Source organism: Balaenoptera acutorostrata, chromosome 11 (assembly GCF_949987535.1).
Source record: "Balaenoptera acutorostrata chromosome 11, mBalAcu1.1, whole genome shotgun sequence".
Classification (NCBI taxonomy): Eukaryota; Metazoa; Chordata; class Mammalia; order Artiodactyla; family Balaenopteridae; genus Balaenoptera; species Balaenoptera acutorostrata.
In genome coordinates this window covers 39,133,901-39,156,222 of record NC_080074.1, presented here as the reverse complement: position 1 = coordinate 39,156,222, position 22,322 = coordinate 39,133,901, and the positions used below count along the sequence as shown (strand labels likewise).

Below are 22,322 nucleotides of genomic sequence, written 5' to 3'. Positions count from 1 at the left end.
ATAAAATAAATAAATAAATAAATAAATAAATAAATAAATAAATAAATAAATAAATAAAATAAAACAATTTAAATAGGAGAAAAAATAAATCTCTGCTACAGCTGTGCTTTATTTCCTTCATAAGAAATGGTCTTAGCCTTGACATAGCCTTATGCTTTAAATAACTAATGTTCATCAAGCAGCTAATATAAGGTTATATGCTTCACACGCATGGTATCATTTGATCGAATTCTCACCAAAATTCCATAAGGCAACCATTGTTATCTTAAAGAAATCAAGACCTAGTATTACCCATGCACACATAAATAGAAATTAACTTAGCTAAGACTTGAAGAGGCGTCTTTGGAATTTAGGGGCCCTGCACTTCACCCTTATCTTGTACTGCCTCCTCAACCACCATACTTGTGTGTACTGGACCATGGGCAAACTGCAACTAAACATTCTGTTCCTTGGTTTGTATCTTGGTTGCTACCTTTCTCATCTGAATCCTATGAAAGAACTTATTTGGAGTCAGTGGATACCGAGAATGCTAATGAAAAAGCTATGACCACACATTATAGAACAGGAGCCTTAACAGAGGCATCTTGGAGTAGTACGTTGAATCCTGGAATATCAAATAGCTATAGTGTGAGTCTTATTTCCACTAAAACTATTTTTCAAGAGACATTATTACATTTAGTACATCCCCATCCTCAGTCCCACCCCTTACCTTATAGGTACTACTGCTCCAGGGGTACGGAATTCAGATCTTGGTTGCCACCCTCCAAAAAAAGATAGCCAAGGAAGGAATCTGAGCACCCTCCAGCCACCCCTTCCAGCTCCCAAATTGTCATTCAACCTTAGTAAAAGAGAGGAAAGAGATTTACCTGCTGCTATTGAGGCTGAAGCCTGAAAGTCATGTATAACCTTTGAAGGACTGTAATGGTTTTAATCACAGGAATAGCACCTTTTTGACAGGCAGGAGGGAGAAAAGAGCTGAACCAGTCTGCAAACATTAACCAAGCTATTTTGGAGCAATGGCTATTGCCTTTGAAATCTTTCATCATGGGTCTATACTTAGAATTCAGATGAGCCTGGGGGAGGGGAATGGGGCAGTGTTAATCCCCAGTTGTTCTGAAGTTGTCCTGTAAGCAGGTTAGCATCGAAACTGCCCCAAATTGAAGTGTTCGATGCTTTGCTTACATTATTGGATTCTGTCTATGTATTTTGTTTTAACCTGTTCTGCATATAGGTTGTCACATCATTCTGGGGGTGACGCTTCTCAGTCTTCTTTCAAACTAGATGTTCTAGGGAGCACTGGCTGTAATCACATTGAGAGACTGGCGCTCCATGACAGCTAAAAGTTGGATTGAGTTTCAGGAGCTTCTATATATAAAGCTGGGGCGACTTAAGTCACCGCACTAATTAAATGCCATCTGGGTGGCTCCTCTGGGTTTTTGAGCCCATCACCCAGTTGAGACCGAGTCAGAGGCCAAGGAGGAGAACATGATGATGGACCTTTTTGAAACTGGCTCCTATTTCTTCTACTTGGATGGGGAAAATGTTACCCTGCAGCCGTTAGAAGTGGCGGAGGGCTCTCCTTTGTATCCAGGGAGTGATGGTACCCTGTCCCCCTGCCAGGACCAAATGCCCCCGGAAGCTGGGAGCGACAGCAGCGGAGAGGAACATGTCCTGGCGCCCCCAGGCCTGCAGCCCCCCCACTGCCCCGGCCAGTGCCTGATCTGGGCTTGCAAGACCTGCAAGAGAAAATCTGCCCCCACCGACCGGCGGAAGGCCGCCACCCTGCGCGAGAGGAGGCGGCTAAAGAAGATCAACGAGGCCTTCGAGGCGCTGAAGCGGCGGACTGTGGCCAACCCCAACCAGAGACTGCCCAAGGTGGAGATTCTGCGGAGCGCCATCAACTACATAGAGCGGTTGCAGGACCTGCTGCACCGGCTAGATCAGCAGGACAAAATGCAGGAGCTCGGGGTGGACCCCTTCAGCTACACAGCCAAGCAAGAGAGTGTAAGCCCAGATGCTGCCGGGGCCGGGGAATGCACAGGCTCGTTAGTCGCCTTCCCTGCGGCCTTAACCTCCAGCTGCTCTGTCTCCGTTCGCGTCCTCCTTCCTCACCCGCCCCTCCCGCTCCCTCTCAAATGAACCCCCGGTGACCCGTGAACACGGGGTGCCTATCACGGGCAGGAACTTCATACCTGGCCCGGGAAACAGGGGAGAGAACCCCTCACAAAGGGTCCCCTACCCCACCCCCACCCCCACCCCCCGGAACCGATGTTTCTTTACTAATCTGCTGCCTCGGTTTTCCTCCAGCTTGAGGGTGCGGATTTCCTGCGCACCTGCAGCTCCCAGTGGCCAAGTGTTTCGGATCATTCCAGGGGGCTCGTGATAACTGCCAAGGAAGGTAAAGTAAAAGGGCACTGGACTGCGCTGGAGAACATCCCGGGAGGGGACTGGGGTGCTCGCTGGGGGCAGAAAGCGCTCGGAGCCCAGCAGGAGCCTGGACGGTCCCTAAGAGACCGGCGCTCCGTGCGCGGGGACCAGTCCTCCCGCGCGGTCTCAAGCGGCTTCGCGCGGGGCGCGGGGCTGCCGGCTCCTTCTTTCCTTGTGGGTTATGTTTGTGTGTGTGTTTTCTGCGCTCAGGAGGGGCAAGCATTGATTCATCGGCCTCGAGTAGCCTTCGATGCCTCTCTTCCATCGTGGACAGCATCTCTTCGGAGGAGCACAAACTCCCCTGCGTGGAGGAGGTGGTGGAGAAGTAACTCGGCGCCGGGGCTTGGGATGTCCTCCACGTAGCAGGAAGATCCCACCCTCCCTCCTTCGCCTAATCCTTTAGGTCACGTTACAGTAATATTTAGGAACCCAGACCCAGGAGCTTATGAAAGGGAAGGAGCCATATCCACAAAGAAACTTCTCGGAAACTGTTGTGCACGCTCAGATGAAAAAGCCTTTCGGCTTTGGACTTGTATTTTGGGAACCGCGAGTGGCTTAGATCTAGCAGTTTTGCTTTGTTTTTGTTTGGTTGGTTTTGTAATATATTTACTTTTATTATGGTGATCCTTTTGTGCCATGTTCAAAAGAAGTTCATTCCTGTTTAAAGCAAAGTGGGAACGTTGCATCTAAATGTTAGTGGTATTGAATATATTTTTGTAAATAATCTTAGTACTTTCATTTTTTAATGTAAACCTAAGAAATATATTTTAAATGTGTAGTGACGTATTGTATATAAAATGTGCGAGGATCCTGGTATTGTAATATTAAAATATAAGTTTCTATATGAACAAAGTTGTTCCTAATTTGATTCAACTGAAAAAAACATGTTTGAGGGCATAAATCAAGGTGAACCACATTTTAATTTAGAAACCACCCAAGCCCATTTATTTGGGCGTTTACTTATGGACTGATTTAAAGGGAGGAAAATGGGTTGTTTTCCTGTGTCTGAATTAAACTGTTCACTTTTCTATCTCATGTAGACCTCACACTTGTGGTTAGAAATGAAGACCATCCGGAAGAAATCTGCCCTTTTCCCTTTTATCAGCATCCCTTTTCTTTCTGTTTTAACTGTCCTTTACCTGGAGATCTGGGTGAGATTTACTTTCTCAAAGTTAACAACTGAATGTTCAGTTGAGGAAAATCTCATTGTTACAAGAAATTACCACACAAAAATTCTGCTTATTTGCCTAAAAAATCTTCAGCTAATTTAGCCCGAATTACTTTCCCTCTTTGACTTTACAGGCCCGGCGGCCCTTCGTGAGGAAGCATTCATATGGTGCACCAGGGGCTGCGCTGGCTTCTGAGCCAGGTCTCTGGTCCCTCCCTGGCTTTCTTGAACTAGACTGGTGGCTAGAAGACTGGAATAGCCTCAAGACCTCTTGTGGTTTGGGTTTGTTTTCCAAATAGAAAGATAAAAGAAGGGGACGATCTGTCTCATGAGGTGGGGTGGGCGTCTTTGAAGGAAGGTTGCTTCAAGAGAGGTAAGGGTTAAATGGCTGAGGGCAAAAGACAACAACAACACACATGAAACCTCTTAGCTGGACCAAATAGCAAAGCCCCAGAGAGGCTTGAAGCCCCAGGAGCTCCTCACCGTGAGGATTTTACAACGTGTGCCAGGTTTGTTTATCCTGTAACCTCAGGAAGAAACGACCACCAAGAATCACAGTGGGAAGTGAAGCAGAGGAAAGAGGCAAGCTATTTCTTTGGAATTGCTACTTCTCTCTTACATTCCGTAAATGGTACTTTCACTCCCCCCGCCCGCCCTTAACTGCTTCCTTCCCTCTTTTTCTCTACAGCTAGTCCTCAGTTCAGAAATGTGAAAATCAAATCTAATTCAGCACTTCCCAGCCCAAACTTCATTCCCAGCGCTCCAGTCTGGACCTTGTTGCCCACCGCCAGAGTTCCAGATGCCGCCACAGACCGCGCCCCCCGCAGGCATGGAGCAGTATCTTGTTCCTTTAGCATTTCAAAAGGCTTCTTCCTGGGGATAATAGTTACTCAATTTTCTGAGTGTATGGATAATTCCACTTTCTCCTAAAATGCAGAAAGCTTCAGAGAGGAAACTGATCTTGACTGATAATCCCTCTCAAAAGTGTGAGATGTAGGTGGGAGTGTTAGTGGATGCAAACTGCTGAACCTCTGTGCGCCATAACTGGACTGAACCTTCGCCGCTACGGTGTAAACGTGGAACTATCACTGCTCCTCTCTTTTTCCCGTTTCCTCATTTATAAAAGAATGGGGATGACTATAATAGTGCTTAACTCCTGGGGTTCTGAAGATTCACTGAGAGAAAGTTCTTAACCAAAACAGGACACAAAAATAAACACTAAATGTCAGCTGTTTTTATTTTTCCTTAGTAAATCTAAATTGACCATCAAGAGGCTTTTCTTCCACCAGAAGCCACAGTTCCTTCAGATTTAGTTTTCTAGCTTTTTTGCAGGCTCTGGCTGAGAAAGTATTAATAACAATGAGACCAGCAGTAAAATAAATGAGCCATTACTAACACTTTACCTGTTTACTCATATAACCCTACGAAAACCTGTAAAGGGGTTCTTTTGTTATCTCTTATGAGACAAGGATACTTTGGAACAGAGAGGAGTTCTTGCATTTTTAAGTATAGAGCCAGCATTTGGAGCCAGTCAACATCAGTGGCTTCAAGCTTGCTCTCTGAATTGCTTATGCATCCTGAAAGAGAAGCCCTGGAGAAATGAGAAGGAGCCTTTAAGGGCTGTAGAATAACTTGGCTGTATTTGACAGCTGTTTTCCAAAAGCTCTTTCTCAAGAGTGATTAGCTAGTAAACCCCAAATTAGAGGAGTCATTTAATTAAAAGATAAGTGGTCAAGCATTGCAAATTATCTAATCAGAACACATGTGACTGAAGATGGCTTGATGGCGTGTATACCCATTAATCATGCTTATTATGTATCTATGATTTTTTTCCTGAGAATCGATAACGATTTCCTAAAATGCATATGTACACGCACACCCCTATATTTTGGAAAATCAGATTCATGCCACAACTGAAATCAGATGTCATAAGTGACCAGGTGAACTCATTTACTTTATAACTGCGCATATATTTATAATAAGATTTGTGTTATAGTCTGCTCATCAGCAGAAAGCTTTTATCAATTCATGAACTTTAATTGCTGATAGATTTTATTCAGCCTTTGCAAATCAAATCCTCTCTATCTCTCTTAGCTGGGTAACTTGAGAAACTGTTTGGAATAAGTTTGCCTATAGAAGTCTCTTCATTAAATAGAGCAAATATTTCCCAAAGACTTCATGTGACCTCCACTGCTATAGCTGACATGTTAGGCTTTCCAATGAAATCCTTGGTGTGTTTGCAATTTAAATGTTTTTATTTGATATTAATGATGATAAGCTTGACTAAGGCCAAAGCCAAAACAAACAGGGCTGTGGAAGCAGAAAATCAAGATGTTAATAACTTGGTAAAGATAAGCAATTTGAGATTAAAACTGAGCCTCTTTCCAGAGGCAGGCATGAAGTTATCAAGTATAAAATAACGAGTGACTTTCTCTTTTATGTTACTATAGAAATAATTTGTAGAATGTCAAATGTCAGCTTTCTGAAACTAACTTTAATCATCACACCTGGATCATTGAGTTTCAAGCCTGAACGTAGTGGAAATACACTTATGTCTAACGGACTCATTTTTTTTTTTCAGACTCTTTCATATGTTTTTAGGGTGGAGGTGTGGTGCTAAAATTCAGTGTTCCCAAGTCCTCTTGAGACTGGCAGAGACTGGGCTGTGAAAGTGACCTCTATCCCTATTAAGACATTTCTTAACTCAAAGTTAGAATTTACCCATCTGTGCTTTTCTCTTAGTAATATTTTATCCCTTTTATTCATCTCAAAACCTTCCTCCTACAACACCTTATCTGGAAAAACTATTTTTAAACAATTTTAGTTTAAACTTTGAATATCTCATTTCCTACTCTACTGCATTAGTAAATTAGCAATAACATGGCATTTCCTCAAAGAGCTAAGCCATCAAGACATTTCTCCAAAGGACTCCTCCAGTCACTCCCTTAAAGTCAGAAGAAGTGTTACAAAAGATGACCCTCCTTCCTAGAGGTTTCATTCTGAAAAAGCAATTTTTTGCAAGCCTAGTTCAGAGTCAGCCTGTGAGACGGAATGCCTATGCCATGTGCTGGAACAAAGATAATGCTGCAAGGACTAGCTACTTTCTCTACTCTCAAGGCTGCTAAAGGTCCTTACTTAGGCCTTTGATCTCTCCTGGGAGTCTTCGAATTCAAGCAGAGGCCAATGTCTTCCTCAGCTGTCTTCTCCACAAATTCTTCCAGCAGCTTTGGCAGGTACTAATGTGTTTACTTAGGTGTGCCTGGTTCCCAGAGCTAATAGCGGTTTGAAATTGTTTAGCACGTTGTTACGTCAGATATAATAAGCAAAAATTTCAAGAACAACTCCCTTGGTCCAGGAGTTGATAAGGGTCTCAGGTAGGGGCAGAAACGAATTGAACTTATCTTCCTATGTATATTTGATTTCTCCTGCTAAGAGAAGCATGGAGAATTTTCAATTGTGCAGAATTCCTAGGGTGGGCAAATTTTACTAAAAAAGGAAGCTCTAAGCATCATTTTGCTGGTGTGGTCTGTCCATCAACACTAGGATCGTTGCCATAATGGTTAAACTAAAATAGGTTCTCTTTAAAAAAAAAAACTTGATGATTACTTAAAGGTCTTTGCAATTAAAACCTGCTTACAAGTCTAAATTGTAAGAAAATTAAGCATGTGTTTATTTTTATTCAGAATGTAAAATGACACAAAAATTTAAAAACATTATATCTACTGATACTTCACCAGAACCTTGGTGGGCATTCATTTATAACACCCAGCTGGGCTGAGTTTTCCTCCCATCATCTGACTACTGTGATACTTTCCTAGCAGACAGTCAGTGTTGGAGTATCATTTCTAACAACCCGTTTACATAGACAATCGTGAGTTTTCTCTGCATGGAAGACATCCACTTCTCTGGAGAAATAGTGGAAAACAGTATTTTCATTCTTTTCTATGAGAAGCAAAAGCCAATCTAGTCTGAGAAGAAGAGGCCACCCAGATGAGCACTGCAAACGACCTTTTTTAAAAAAAGTAAATTTTAACTTTTTTCATACTTCTCTGTGCAATTTTCCCACTCAAAAAAAAATTTTTTTTTCTCTGTTTCGTTCACTCAGTTTCGCATTTTCCCCTCCCACGGTCTTTCCTGGGAAAAGCGCAGGGGAAACTCTCCCGAATTAGGGGAGCCCAGCCATCTTGGAGGCGCTGGCTTCCTGCCTTCTTTGTATCCTGCCTCCCATTTTTTGATCTCTTTCTCCTCTCGCCCCTGACAGAGGTCTAAAAGTTTTGTCTCGTTTTTTTAACTTTGGTGCTCTGAGATCCTATTTTCAGCACTTGGGTCCCAAGGGTCCTCAACCCTGGACCCTGTTACCCCCCTAGCAAGTCCCATTAAGCCGCCGGGCGCTTGTGTTTTCTCGGCTTCTTTAGTTCCACTCATCCGCGGCACTCTGGTAAATTTGTTTGAGATCACCTTACCAAAGACAGCCCTAACCTCTGAGAACCACCGTTCCTGACAGAGCCGCCTGAGTGACAGCGTCTTCCCAGCCCGGGAGCCGAGGGAAAGCTGTCCGGGACCGGCGTTTGCGAGTTTCTGCTCTGGAGCGTTAAGGACGCGCAGTGAGAACGAACTGATTGAAGAAAAAAACAAACGAAATTCACCTCTAGGAGCACAAGCTCTCCAAGGGGATGCCTAGTTTCTAATTCTGTGTGACCGGGGGCAAATGACTTACTCCTTGAGCTGGGTTACCTTCTTTTAATAATGGGTCCAGCTACAGTTGCCACAAAATTGTTGGAAGTCATAAACGAGTGAATACATGGAAAGGGTTGGGAACAGTGCATGGCAAATAGAAAATTCTTTATAATTGTTTGCTCCACACATCCCACGCTGAGCAGTTTGGGTACAAAGCACATTAGGTGCCTGGTGGAAAGAAATCAGCTGAAAGGCAAGATAAATTCTATCTTCCACTTAAAGTTTATTTGTGCCCAAATCTTAAATCTGCACACAACTCAGTTTTAGCTTCGAGCAGTGTGTGAACTTCTGGACTCTCTAGTCAGAGAAAATGGTACTATTGCTGCTGACCAGAACCTGTGGGACTTGGCTGAGAATTCCCAGATGAGAGTATCTATCCACTACTGTGTTTCAGAGGTAGCAATGTGCATGGTTTGGAATGTTTCCACCCCACCTGGATGAGTTCTTTAGGAACTTAATTCTTTTATCTGGTGTAGCCCTGGGTACCTATTCATTTCAAAGGCATCCACTTGTTAATAGTCCTAAATAAGGTACAGATGAATTTCCCACAGGCCTACTAAGCAGCCCGTTGGTATGAAAGGGCCTGATTTTCGAGGGTAGATGGTGATGGTGGTGGTGGTGGTAGTGTCTTTGTTTTAGAGATGACAGAACTTGGAAGAGAGGACTGCGGCGGGGATGTCTGTAGCAAACCTTAGTGACTTGACACTCTCCCACCTCTGGTTTCTGGGGCCTTCACTTTGGAGTACAGATTTCACCTGAAAAAGTTAATACTCCTCTGGCTCCTGCAGACAGGGATCTGCCTGCCAGGGTTGCTTTCGGAAAATAATTTTAGGAAAAAGTCATAGAAAAGCTCCCCCAGCCCCCAGTACGTTCGGAGTCACAACAGTTACTGGACTGTATGACGCAAGATCAAGGTGAGAACTCTCTCTCCTCTTTGAATGAGGCTACAAGGCCTGATCCCAAACCTCAGAATACTTTACTTGTTTAGACCTGAAGTAAGAGCTTTTCCCGTATATAAACAGCAAGCTCCCCCCCCCCACCCCACCGGCAAGTGGTTTGGTAGTGGGTTAAGTAAGGGTGGAGGAGGATTGACAAAAGTTGATTAATAGGTTCATTGTCACTTAAATGGAAGCCCTCCCCTCTCGCCTTCTAGCCACCAAAGTTTCAAAGACCCTGCTGTGATTGCTTTTCTGGAAGGCTTTTGTCGCCAAAGTGTGTGAAGTTTCTCGGATTGGAGGAGTTGGAAATTTTACACGAGCCAAGAAGGGTTGCTGTGCCGGCAGCTGGGACGCATCTGTAACGGTGTTAGTTTGCCTGAAAGCAGAAAATTAGCGACCCCAAAGCCCTGCTTGGCTGTTTAGTCTGTAGAAACGACAGGGCGGAGCAGAAAGAGAGGGAGAAGGAAGACGCACCCCTGGAAAGAAGTTCGCCGTCTAAAACTGGGTTTCTTAGAATACAAATCTTAAGAGATGCAGTCAGTGTCTATCTTCCGCCGGCTGAGGGCCCATCAAAGGTCTGGCGCAAAAGAGGAGGCGCTCAGCAAACATGCGCATAAGCGGGAAAGAGAAGGGAGGTGTGTTCCTGGCCACCTGGCCCTCCTGAGCCCACGCCTTTTAGATGAGCATAGAGAACTCAGAGCGGGCTCTGTCTTGGGGAAAAGGAACTTCCCCCTCCCCGCTTACCCCCAATAACACAGAGCCTACAAAATGGCAATATGATGAGAAACAAAACAGATTAAAAAAAAAATCTAGATCCACTCCATTATTGAAAGTGCCACTTCAAGTTTTTAGCAACCGTTATTTGGCCTACTGGCTGAAAATATGCCTGACACAACTAAAGTTCATGAAAAAGAGAAACACCTGAAAATAAAGTGATTCCCTCATGTCCCGGACTGGGAAGGCAGGTCCGCTTTTAGTGTCAGCTGAAGTAGGGAGTTCTATTTACTAATTATCTTTTTTTTAATGTGAGAGCAATCGTACAAAAAGTTGGATTTCCTTCGTTCCTTTTGTCTGCGACACCCTTTAAGTGTCCCTTGGTTTAGGTAAGCTAGAGTGTGCAAGTAAGCGGGTTGGGGAGGCATCACCCCCGCCCCAGCAGAAATGCAGTAAAACCATTAGCGTCAAAAGGGGCAGTAAACAGCAAATTGTCTCTAGAGGAAAGGCGGAGGTTTGCCCAGACAGCCCCGGCGGGGGTTGCGGTGGGATATGCTAATAGTGCGGGGCCACTGGGGCCGGCCTCCCTTCCCCAGGAATATATAAAGAGCCTCAACCCCAGCGCGGCCGACCCAGGCCGCCAGGCGTCTGCCCTTGTTAATTACCGGAGAAACCGACCAGGGAGCTCCGCCTGGGACTCGCCTGCCCGCAGCGGCGCCAGGCTCCGGTTTCTCCCCTATCTCGCTGCTGCCCAGGTGCACCTCCTGCCTCTCCGCAGAAGATGGACATGATGGATGGCTGCCAGTTCTCGCCTTCTGAGTACTTCTACGATGGCTCCTGCATCCCGTCCCCCGAGGGCGAGTTCGGGGACGAGTTTGAGCCGCGAGTGGCTGCTTTCGGGGCGCACAAAGCAGACCTGCAGGGCTCAGACGAGGACGAGCACGTGCGAGCACCTACGGGCCACCACCAGGCCGGCCACTGCCTCATGTGGGCCTGCAAAGCATGCAAGAGGAAGTCCACCACCATGGATCGGAGGAAGGCGGCCACCATGCGTGAGCGGAGACGCCTGAAGAAGGTCAACCAGGCTTTCGAGACGCTCAAGCGGTGCACCACGACCAACCCCAACCAGAGGCTGCCCAAGGTGGAGATCCTCAGGAATGCCATCCGCTACATTGAGAGCCTGCAGGAGCTGCTGAGGGAACAGGTGGAAAACTACTACAACCTGCCGGGGCAGAGCTGCTCCGAGCCCACCAGCCCCACCTCCAGCTGCTCTGACGGCATGGTAAGAGAGAGCTCTGCACCCACTAGGCCCTTCCAATCTTTTGCAAAAACCTTTACATCTCATTTAGGCCAGGTGTAGCGACCAAACAGCCAGTAGTTACTGGTGGATAGTTGGGGGTGGGGATGGGCAGGCAGTTGCCGAAAGAGAAGAGAGGTGCCGCATTTAGACAGATGCCAGGAAACAGGTAGCTGCGGACCAGGAGTTCAGTTTGACTTCCTACCAAGTTCTAAGTGTACATCGTAGGAGGAGGTTGTCACGTGAGATAGGTGGCTGTGAACGATCAATCAGATGTTTTCTCTACAACTCAGTTTATTTCCAATATATTACCACCAGTGGCCCCTGCCATACACTAACGTCTAAAGCCAACTGTGTGAGGCTTCCACTGTCCCACAGTTTGTAACTTAAGAAAGAAACGCCCGCGTGACCCGAGTCCCTGCTCTGCTGAGGCCTGGCTGGAAGATGTTGATGCATTCTTTACAGAGGGCGTTTGCGCCAACGCTGCCAGGTTTTAATGTGGTTTTGCCCTGGGAAAGTGCTCTCTCTCTCTGAATTAGTGTGGCTTCCTTCTACTCCAATCCATTTTGCATGGTTAACCCAATGCACATGGCTGCTGAATTCCACCCGCCCTCTTCCTTTTGCTGCCTCTCTCCTCTTCTCCAAGCGCAGAGATTGACCTCAGTGCCCTTGCAATTTGGTGAGGCTAGCCCTTGCTAAATCAAGGCAATGAAGGTATTTGAGAGTGGTCAGCTTATGGAGCTGGTGGGCAAGCACTGCCTCACCCTAGGTCAGAGCATCTTTTGCCAAGACCTGAAAACAAATGCCTTCTTTTGTGTCTTTTATTATAGCCCGAATGTAACAGCCCTGTCTGGTCCAGAAAAAGCAGCAGTTTTGACAGCGTCTACTGTCCTGATGTACCAAATGGTAAGAATTGATGACTTCAGAGGAGTTTAAAAACCAGTTCAACTTCACAATTCAGCCTATCAAAGCAGAGTCTGTTCTTCCATGCGGTATTGGGAAGAGGACAGAATGGTATTTATGGCGTTTTGGGACAGAGCAAAATAAACACACATCTTCTGCTCAAAATCCCCCTAACAGATCCATGCACACACACAGATGTAGGAGCTTTTGCTTGAAATACTACCGGGGTGCTTCTCCACTCCCCACCTTCATCCCCATGAATTGCTAGATATTTGTTGCAAATTTCTACATCAGGCTTTCTGTGACCACCTGACCTCTGGGTTTCAAAGGAGCTGACCTGCTGCTTAAGGGGCAACATAAGCAAGGATTTTTTTTTAATGGTTTTCTCTTTGTATCCTTAGTATATGCCACGGACAAAAGCTCCTTATCCAGCTTGGACTGCTTATCCAGCATAGTGGATCGGATCACCAACTCAGAGCAACCTGGATTGCCTCTCCAGGACCCAGCCTCTCTCTCCCCAGTTGCCAGCACCGATTCTCAGCCTGCAACTCAAGGGGCCTCTAATTCCAGGCTCATCTATCATGTGCTATGAACTAAAAATCTAGTCTAGATCAGTTCTGCCAGGAGGGCTTATTATACAGGAGGAAAGAGGCCCAAAAAGTCCCAAAGCAAGACAACCTGTAAATAAACATTTCCTTTCAGTTGTAAATTTGTAAATATTATCTTGCCACTTTATAAGAAAGTGTATTTAACTAAAAGTCACTATTGCAATTAATACTTTCTTTTCTTCTTTTCCTTTGTCTTGCTTTAGATATATAGTTCCAGAGATACTATTTCTTATAGGGGGCAGTTCATCAAAGGTAGCTTGTTGCAATGCTTAACTTATATTTTTTATAAATATTGCTTATCAAAATATTACATCTGATGTTTAGAGCTTTATTTTTTTCTTTAAAACTTTAGAATAGCTGTAAATCAGTTATAGGGAGTTTATATATATTTAACTTTTTTGCTTGTCTCTTTAATCCTTTGATTATATTGTGTTAAATAAAAATATAACAATACTGCCTAATGGTATATATTTTGATCTTTTCTTATAAGAAATGCATCTTTTTAATGTAAGCACAAAATAGTATTTTGTGGATGATTTCAAGATATAAGAGATTTTGGAAATTCCACCACAAATAAAATTGTTTAAATGAAGAAACATTTTGGTTTATGATTTTGTTGAAAGAACCCCTAATGGAGTTGGCAGTCATTGATATAATATTTTTAAGGTGGGGCTGAAAAGGCTGAAACAGTTGGTTTTGTAGATAAATCTGAATATTTATCATCTCATGGACTCAGTTTAGGTCCTGTTGGTGTCACAGATGAAAATACCACATTTCTATTTTAAGCATATTTCAAGGGAGACTGCTAACTAAAATTTTTCTTTTATCTTAATGTTGCACCATATAATGTCAAGTTGTGTGTGTATGTGGGGGAAAGACAGAAGTTATTCAGGACAATAAAATATTTTTAAACAAAAAGAATGTACAACATTACATCATTTTAATATCTACAGTACATCAGAAATCATGAGTTAGGTCATATTTATTTACTTGCCTGAAAACATCTTGATACATTAGTATATTGTCAATAAAATATTTAAAGGTATTGAGCGTTTTTTTGTATTATTAAAGTGCTGGCATCAGAAACTTTACACAAACCATAGTAAAGTGAAGCAGACTGCAACTGCCCTCCTCCTTTTCACAGCCTTTTTGATTTTATTAATCATATGTTATGCTTCTGTGTTGTGTGTGCGTGATGGACATGTGTCTTTTATTGTTCATCACTTAAATCTCCTTTAGAATGAATTGAGATGAAAACAGAATAAGTGGAAAATTAGGTAGCCAATCATTGGAATAATTCTCACAAGGTTACCATTGAGAGAGATAAAAAGGGAAATATCCTTGAAGCATCTAAATTGGCTGTTCATAGAGAGCAAATAAAGATAATTGTCTTCTCTTCTAATTTGTAAATTAGTTCAAAATTTCTAAGGGCTTGTAGTTACATATATTCACCAGCCAAAGCATATGCGCTCTTTGCTGGAGCTTGGCAATTGTACTGTTCTTAGGAAGGTTTCCCCTTCTTTTCTTTTGCTTGTCTAGTCACCAGGCTTAAAAGAATAGATGTTATTCCATAAAGGAAAGGAAAGAAGAGGGGGTGGGTTCCAAAAATATTGTAGCCACTGTCACTCTGTCAGCATCCTGCCCTGATATGGGACGCTGACTTTACTACACAGGTAAGTCTTTCTTTATCCATGATTTGACAGTGTGAGGATTTGAAGTGAAAAGAATTCAAGAGGGCATTCTAAAGATTCACATATAATTTCAACTTCAGTTTGAGTGATTCACTCTTGTTAGACACTGTCTCCTTCTTGTACGAAGAAGTGGGAAATTTGTCGTCGTTCTTAGTAGAATTAGAATAAAAAGAACTATCCAAAGATTGTTTTTTAAAGTTCCATTTTAAAACACATTACCATATTCTGTTCCATTTAATAAAAGTAAGCAGAGAATATAATGTAATTTTTAATTCAAGTGAATAAAAATTAATTTTATTTCCAAACCTCACTTACTTCTATACTTGCAAATGTATTTGATATTCTCATTTAATATTATAATGCCTCAAAGTATTTAGCTAAGAGTTTTTCAATGCTCTGGATTGAATACAGATGGTGATAAATGTATGAGTTTAATACAATACTCTCCATGACAGCTTGCTTGATTAATCTCATTTCCAATGGACTAACAGTGAAGGCTGGTGTCTACTCAGTAAGCAGCTCAGCACGACACATCACATGCAGTCGTATACACTTTTTTGACAAGTGCCTTTGGGAGTTGGTTGCAGTAATCCAGACCCATTCCCTTCTCCAAGAAAGTAGGGGAGAAGAGGGAGAAAAGAGTGACACTGACAAAATATTCAAGTAAGGACAGGATTTTGCCATCTCCAAAATCCCCTGGAGTGAACAACCGGGCTGCCACAAAGCTTATATCAGACCCACCTCAGCTGGTGGAAAACATGCCACGAACAGTCACATTTATAGGAAAACATCCCCTTTCCCATTTGCAACCTGATGGGGAGGAGGTTCTCAGGAAAAAAGAATCAAAAGAGACTCCTTTCTCCTCATGCCTGAGAAATGCAAATTCACTGGGTCACAGAGGAAAACTTCATCCAGTGAGGTTATGGAAGTTGGGAAGTACTATGTGGAAGCAAGTTGCTACATAAATCAAGGTGTCTTGATTGCCCCTATTTTTTTTCTCATTTGAAAAATACAAGTCAGATAAAATTACTGGCTATGTTATAGCCCTAAATTCTTCTTTAAGATGGCATTCCTGCAAATACTTAATCTGACAGTGGTATTTCCTGAAATTCTCTCTTTGAGGTTACAACAGTTACTAGATTAAAGAAGTAATTTAATTCTCTGACTTTCAGAGGTGGTATTTATGGGAATGATATTAGAGTACAGCTATTTGTAACTTTAGAAAATCCCTGCTCAAATGGCAAAGTACCCCCTGAAAATGTCACCACTGAAAGTTCCCACATTGTCACAAAAAGCACAGAACATCAAATTTATTTCTTTAACAATTCTGATTTGATTTTAGTTGGCTAATGATTTAATTGTTTAACATGGTACATTTGCTGAGCAAAGGATCTAGAATTTAATGCAAAGTCTAAACTGGGTCTAAAAAAATTTTTTTTTTAAAGGAACCATTTTGAGATACGTCAGAGCACACGGTTCTTTTTTTTTTTTAATTTTATTTATTTATGGCTGTGTTGGGTCTTCGTTTCTGTGCGAGGGCTTTCTCTAGTTGCAGCAAGCGGGGGCCACTCTTCATCGTGGTGCGCGGGCCTCTCACTATCGCGGCCTCTCTTGTTGCGGAGCACAGGCTCCAGACGCGCAGGCTCAGTAATTGTGGCTCACTGGCCCAGTTGCTCCGCGGCATGTGGGATCTTCCCAGACCAGGGCTCGAACCCGTGTCCCCTGCATTGGCAGGCAGATTCTCAACCACTGCGCCACCAGGGAAGCCCTAAAATTATTAATGTATTGCTCTCTTTTTAATTTTACTTGCCACATTGTAAAATGGAGTCAATGATAGTTTAAGATAACATTATATAATAAATAGTTACCACTAAAATTGTTATAGTCTTAAAATCTTATAGAAATAGTCCTTAGTAAAGGGAAAAACAAGCCAATTCTTATCTCCTTTTATGCTACTTAATTCACTTCATTACAGATTGAGTGAACACTAATGATAAACCAGCAACTAAAAATTGAGTTTGCATTATTATGCAAATAAAGAAGTAGAGGCTTAAGGAGTTTAATAATTTTCCCAAGAACACTCTGTTTGGGTTGGCTATTTGGGCCTTTTCACAGCACATATTCCAGGAGGCTCAGGTGGAAATCACAAGGCTCCTTATGATATAGCATGAAAAGTCCCAGAACATTGTGTCTATTGCACTCTTCTGGTCAAGCAAGTTACTAAAGTCAATCCAGAATCACTGAGAAGCAAACTAAACTCCACTTTTCAGTGGAAGAAATAGTAATGAATCTGGGGCCATAGTTAATCTACCATAATGACTAGTATATACTTGCAGTCTCTATTTCTTTACCTTTCACTGATTCCACTGACCGTAATCTGGCTCTGCCTCTATCACTATCCATGGTCATTACAACCTTCAAAACAGAGTGTTCCAGCCCTGGGCAAGCTTATCTTCCAGCCCTGATGTCTTCCCTGATCTTCAGACCTGTATATCCAACTGATCTTTAGATTCCTATCATCTCTTGAATGTCTCAGTGGTACCTCCAAGTAAACACATTCCAAGTTAGGTTCACGCTGTGCTGCCTCTCTCCCTACCTCTTAACCTGGCACTCTTTCAGTGTTGACTCTCTCAGTGAATGATATCACCAGTTATATAAACATGAAACCTGGGACATACTCCTGATACTTCAATCTCTCTTACCTCTTGTCTAATTCATTACAAAATCCTACAAATTTATTCTCCTTAAATACCTCTCAATCCAAACTATGGTTCTCTCTATCCAGGAATATCGTAAGACCTTCTTAACCTGTTCCCCCATAACTTCTCTGGGCCTCCCATTTCTGGAGACAGCATCCACGTTTGTCTTTGGGGACTGTCCCTTTCCTCTTCTCAGGCCATGTGGTTCAGGTGGGAATGAGAGTACCTCCAGAAATGAGCCTGACCATGAGTGTGTCCTCTTCCTTGGCCACATGATTGTTTCATGGATGGGAGTGTGACCAAGTTGTTCAATAAGTGTCGGTCCTGGGATATTTGCTGGAACTGTAGGGAAAAAGTTCTCTTTCTGCTGGGGTTCTAATGTAAGAGATTTTTTTACTCTAGGCTGCCAGCTGCCATGTCATCCCCGGGAGAGGAGATCCTGCCTAAAAATAAAGCCAACACAGTAGAAATCAGATCTGTGACACAGAGTGATATATCCCTGAAAATACCATTAAGTATCTGGATTCCAAAATGCCTGAATATCTGCTCTTGGCCATGCTTTACAAGTTTGGAGCCAACAAAGATCTTTTTTCTTAAACCAGTAATAGTGGGAACTTTGTTAACTGAAACAGAAAAATCTTGCATAATGCCATTCTTTGATCTTTCCTATTTATTGCAGCCAGAGCAATCATTTCAGAATATTCATCTCGTCGTGTCAATCACCCCATTTTCCCTCCCAGCTTATTGCACGTAGGGTACCGACAGAACAAGCTCCTTAATGTGACCGTCAAGCTTCTGCGTGTCTACCTCCTATCTACCTCTCTAGCAGTACCTCTTTCTGGTCAAGTCCTTGTTCTCTCCACTCCAGCCACATGAGAGACTTCTATCAGTCACTACATTCCCTCTTAGCAAAGGAGCTTTACACATTCTCTCTGTCTGCAACGCTCTTCCCTCCTCCACTTCTCCTACTCCATTCCCACTCCTTTCAGACCTCAATTCAGGCATCAATTCTAAGGCAAGATTTTCCTGAACTCTTTCACAGTATCAAGTCCTCGTATTCTATGATTTCAAAATACCATATACCTCTTCTCTGTAGCATGTCTCAGAATTGCAATTGTGCATTAATTAGTGCGATTACTAACATTTGTTTCCTCCACCTTGAGAGCAAGGACCTGTTCTTGCTCAACCCTGAACTATATGAGAATTGATATTGCTGAAGCTTTTGTTGTGGAGTGCACCCTTAATTTTCAAACTTTCTTATTCACAGAATTCCTTGACACTATTTTCTACTTTTCTCTTAATTTTCTGTTTTCTGTTAATTTCTTATACTGACCTCTCTTATTCTGGCCAATCTTCATATATTTATTTTTTAGGGTTCTGTTGTGGGTCCTCTTTTCTTTTTGGTCTACTGTGGGCCTTTCCCACTTCCATAGCTTCAACTCCCACCTATCTCCTATGTAGAGATGTTTCTACTATTGCTTCAGTCTTACCTTTCCTAAGGGAAGCTGCCCCACATGCATCCTTTGATTGGCTTGGCTGGCCTTTTTAGTAACACTTAATCAGTTAGGGATGGGTATCTGATGTGAGGGCAACCAATCAACAGACTGAACAACATTTATGAAATGCATAGCTTGATTTCAATATTGCATTGAGATAAACAGATTCTTATTATCAGGAGTCAGACTAAAAAATAGAGAAATTAAATCACCATTTAATAGTGGGAACTAAATTGAAAGGTCTTGATGTTGATGGGACTGGAGAGTTTATGATAGGCCATACACAGGCTGAAATTATGGGAGAACATGAGTTAAGTAAACTAAAAAGCCAATTGGTAGTTGAATAGAGAGGATTCAGAGGCAAAAGAGAACACAGCACCCACTATTTGTAGTACATATAGGTCCCTGGATAAGAGTTGAAGTTGACCACTAATTTACCACTAATTAGCTGAGGGTACTTGGGTAAATTACTTAGATTCTAAGAAGCTGTTTTTTTCACTTATAAATGTGGATAATAACAGAATAACTCACACGACTTTTTGTGAGAGTTGCATGACATAAGGCATACAAAATGCTTAACTTAGTGCCTAGTCCATAACAAATACTCATACAATGATAATAAAAGAAAGTACAATGATTGAGATTTAGGATGAAGACTCATGAACGCTTGATGTGGGGATCTTTGGAATTATCTTGATTCCGAAGAAGTCCTCTTGGTTTAGTGACCATTGGCTCAAGTGATTCCCTTATTACTTTTCATGGGAGTCATATATGAGCTACCCTGAGTGGATTTGTAACTAAAAGAATCACAGTAAAACATTCTCCAAATATTAATCTGCGGATTTTTCTTCAGAAGGCCATTCATATACTCAGTGATCAATGGACTCTTTCCCCCTTGATGGCAATCTCAACATGGACAAAATTGAACTTGTCTTCTACTCCTACATATCGTATTTCATTTTGTGGCACCACATGCATAAGTATGCATGCCAGAAATTTTAGAATCATTTTTGATTCCTCCTTTTCCCCCCAAACAATTAATTTAGTTTGTCTGGATCATAATGCAAAAAGGAATTGTTAAAATAATAGTAGTAATAGCAGTAGAAACAATCGTGTATTTCCTCAATAAGCATAATTTTCCACTCTGTAATTTATGAAATCAGTCTGAGTCTTATAGTCTTTGCCTACATTAATGGAATAGGATGCCTTTTCTCCTCAAAAAAGTTGCAAATTGGACATCTTATAATCAATGAGATTTTAGGGTAAAGTAAATGTTGACTCTAAATGAAGTTTAAGAAGGGACATTAATTCATCACTTTCTTTTATACCAGAAACTGAGTTTTACATGCCTTATTGATGTTGATCATGAGTAGATAAAAATAATTACCTCCCTTCATGGAGCGACTACTATGATCCTGGAACAGGTTTTGAAGTCTGATATGCATAATGTATAGCTAAGCATAAAAACAGCTCACAGAGTTGAGTATTACCCACTCCAGGCCACAGCTGAAGAAGGGCTTACACACAGAGAGGTAAATAACATGATTAATTTAAAAGCAGAGTTTCCGTAAACTCTTCTGTTACAGACCTATGAAGCAACTAGAGTTCAGTGAAAACCTGAAGCAAGGCAAGGCTCTTGAGCAAGTATTTAACTTAGATCTTGAAAATGATGTTTTGGTATCCTGGTTGTTTGGAATGGAGAGAGAGTAAAGTTAAGAGAACTAATTAAGAGGATACTGTAATAGCCTATGCATGAGGTGACATTTCCTTTAGCTCTTGCTGAGTTGTCTAGGCAAAGGGGGCTCTCAATGAAAGTTGTTGACTGATTGAACCACTGAGGTTGTGTCTGCATGATGCCAGACATCTGGATATAAAGACTAAAATCCAGTCATCCAGATGGTAAGGTTACATGATACAACACCATCAAACATTTAAAACTTTTAACTGATTGACTGCCTTTCTTACTTTACATTCAGATAAACAGCATTGAGTTAACTCAGCTTGAGCATGTACCAATTGCTATTCCTTGCTTTTTTTTTAGGGAATGGTTAGGTTGCCAATGCTGATGAATCACTAAAATAGTAATGGTGGTATACTAGACAGGTGAACATTGAAATAAATGAGAACTAGTAAATAATGAAGAAAGTGAAAGCTTCATATGATCAGAGATGCATTTTAAATACTATTTGTTGTGGTTGCTCTCTTTTTTATTCAAAGAATTTTCATTGGGTTGGGTGTCTCAAGCTTATAGCATTACAGTTCCCTAAGTAACTGTTATTTTTTCACATCAAAGCTAACTCCTTGAAAATATTTCGCAGACAATTAAATGTTAACACTTTCCTTCTGCGCACAGTTAAAATGAGATATAAAAACAAAGCACTGTAATATCATATTCAGTTCACGAAAAGTAAATTATCCTCCTAAGTAACTATATTACATACAATAATGTATTTTTAAAATCCCAATTTTGATAAAATCATACTGCTGTAACTAAGTAATGATGGTAATAGAAACATACCTTTGTTCTTTGAAAAACTGTCTCCAAGTAAATATAACTTGAAAATAAGGATATCAATTTATCATTGAAGATAATGCCTTTTAATCATATTCATTCTATGTCCAAATGCTAACCTGACCTGTTGTAAGTGAAAGTTTGAGTAAAGCAACTGGTTAACTGGGTGTTTTGTGTGAATGATGATAAAGAGATTGATTGATATGGGGTTGGCCTTTTTTTCTTTCTAGAAGAAATTACTGATTTTTAAAATTACTTTTGGAATCACTTGCGTGGCTTTACATTTTGTGAATAGGGATAATACTATTTTGGAAGATAAGCTTTCTACACAGGAAAGTGGCAAAAAATTGAGATGATTTCCTGAATAACTAAACCCACAACTCCACTGATTTAAGCTGTCAATAATTTTTGGAAGGATTATGAGTTTGTGGCTAAAGAATACTAAAAGTATGTGGGTTTGATTTTTTGTTTTTTTTTTTTTTGTTTTTTTGCTGCTGCATTATTAGTTCCCTCAATGCAGAACTGTTCTATGTACCCCTAGCACCTGGACTTGCTTCAGGCATATAAAGGGTATAAAATAAATGCTCATTAAATTTCTATATTCTTATATCAATCTGTATACTTGTGCAGAAACTCTACTGGAGGAATTCAAACTTCTTCCCATATCTAACTGTAGCTCAGAACAACTATCCTGCTTTAAGTGTTATAATCTCTTTCAGAAAGACAGGATATATGATATGAATAGTCTCATACAAATTTAGAACCAATTCAACATGAAGAAATGAGTATCTGCTACAAAGACATCTCTTTACAGTCACAGGCTTAATAATAGAGCTAGAAATAATTGCGTAAGAACAGTCTGCCAACATTTGAATGGCAGAAAGAAATTTTTATAAAGTTACATGAAGAATTTTGAAAGTCTCTCAGGCTTGCTATGCTGGATGGATAAATGTCTTTTATATTGACATACTGCCAACTCAAAGCATCTAAAAGCCTTTCAGAATTACATATAAACACAAATCATTTCACCCACCTCTGGGCTGGAATGTGACAGCTGGTTAAAGTAAGCATAGCAACACCACACAACAATGTCAAACAGGATGAATGGCTTAACCAATCAAAAATAGAGCAT

General features: G+C 41.6%; 2 protein-coding genes and 1 long non-coding RNA gene across 3 annotated transcripts in view; 2 read left to right on the top strand and 1 right to left on the bottom strand.

Annotated features, from left to right (window-relative positions):
• Positions 1-1,043, bottom strand: part of LOC103019002 (uncharacterized) — an 85,198-nt gene extending 84,155 nt beyond the window's left edge. The window contains exon 1 of the long non-coding RNA XR_452228.3: positions 867-1,043. This is a non-coding gene — a long non-coding RNA (uncharacterized LOC103019002). The remainder of the gene's footprint in view (positions 1-866) is intronic.
• Positions 1,044-1,388: 345 nt separating this feature from the next.
• On the top strand, positions 1,389-3,279 carry MYF6 (myogenic factor 6). Its single transcript, XM_007194961.3, has 3 exons — positions 1,389-2,004; positions 2,308-2,398; positions 2,638-3,279. Exons 1-3 carry the CDS (start codon positions 1,486-1,488, stop codon positions 2,754-2,756), a joined length of 729 nt encoding a protein of 242 aa, XP_007195023.2. The 5' UTR covers positions 1,389-1,485; the 3' UTR covers positions 2,757-3,279.
• A 6,143-nt stretch (positions 3,280-9,422) lies between these two features.
• MYF5 (myogenic factor 5) lies at positions 9,423-13,816 on the top strand. The gene is made up of 3 exons (XM_007194959.2): positions 9,423-11,266; positions 12,112-12,187; positions 12,586-13,816. Exons 1-3 carry the CDS (start codon positions 10,766-10,768, stop codon positions 12,774-12,776), a joined length of 768 nt encoding a protein of 255 aa, XP_007195021.2. The 5' UTR covers positions 9,423-10,765; the 3' UTR covers positions 12,777-13,816.
• The last annotated feature ends 8,506 nt before the right edge of the window (positions 13,817-22,322 follow it).

Excerpts from the sequence above, each read along its gene's own strand:
- MYF6 (XM_007194961.3), top strand. The coding sequence starts at position 1,486 with ATGATGATGGACCTTTTTGAAACTGGCTCCTATTTCTTCTACTTGGAT. Across the intron at positions 2,005-2,307 it reads ACACAGCCAAGCAAGAGAGT|CTTGAGGGTGCGGATTTCCT; the intron begins GTAAGCCCAGAT and ends GTTTTCCTCCAG. Across the intron at positions 2,399-2,637 it reads CGTGATAACTGCCAAGGAAG|GAGGGGCAAGCATTGATTCA; the intron begins GTAAAGTAAAAG and ends TTCTGCGCTCAG.
- MYF5 (XM_007194959.2), top strand. The coding sequence starts at position 10,766 with ATGGACATGATGGATGGCTGCCAGTTCTCGCCTTCTGAGTACTTCTAC. Across the intron at positions 11,267-12,111 it reads CCAGCTGCTCTGACGGCATG|CCCGAATGTAACAGCCCTGT; the intron begins GTAAGAGAGAGC and ends CTTTTATTATAG. Across the intron at positions 12,188-12,585 it reads CTGTCCTGATGTACCAAATG|TATATGCCACGGACAAAAGC; the intron begins GTAAGAATTGAT and ends TTGTATCCTTAG.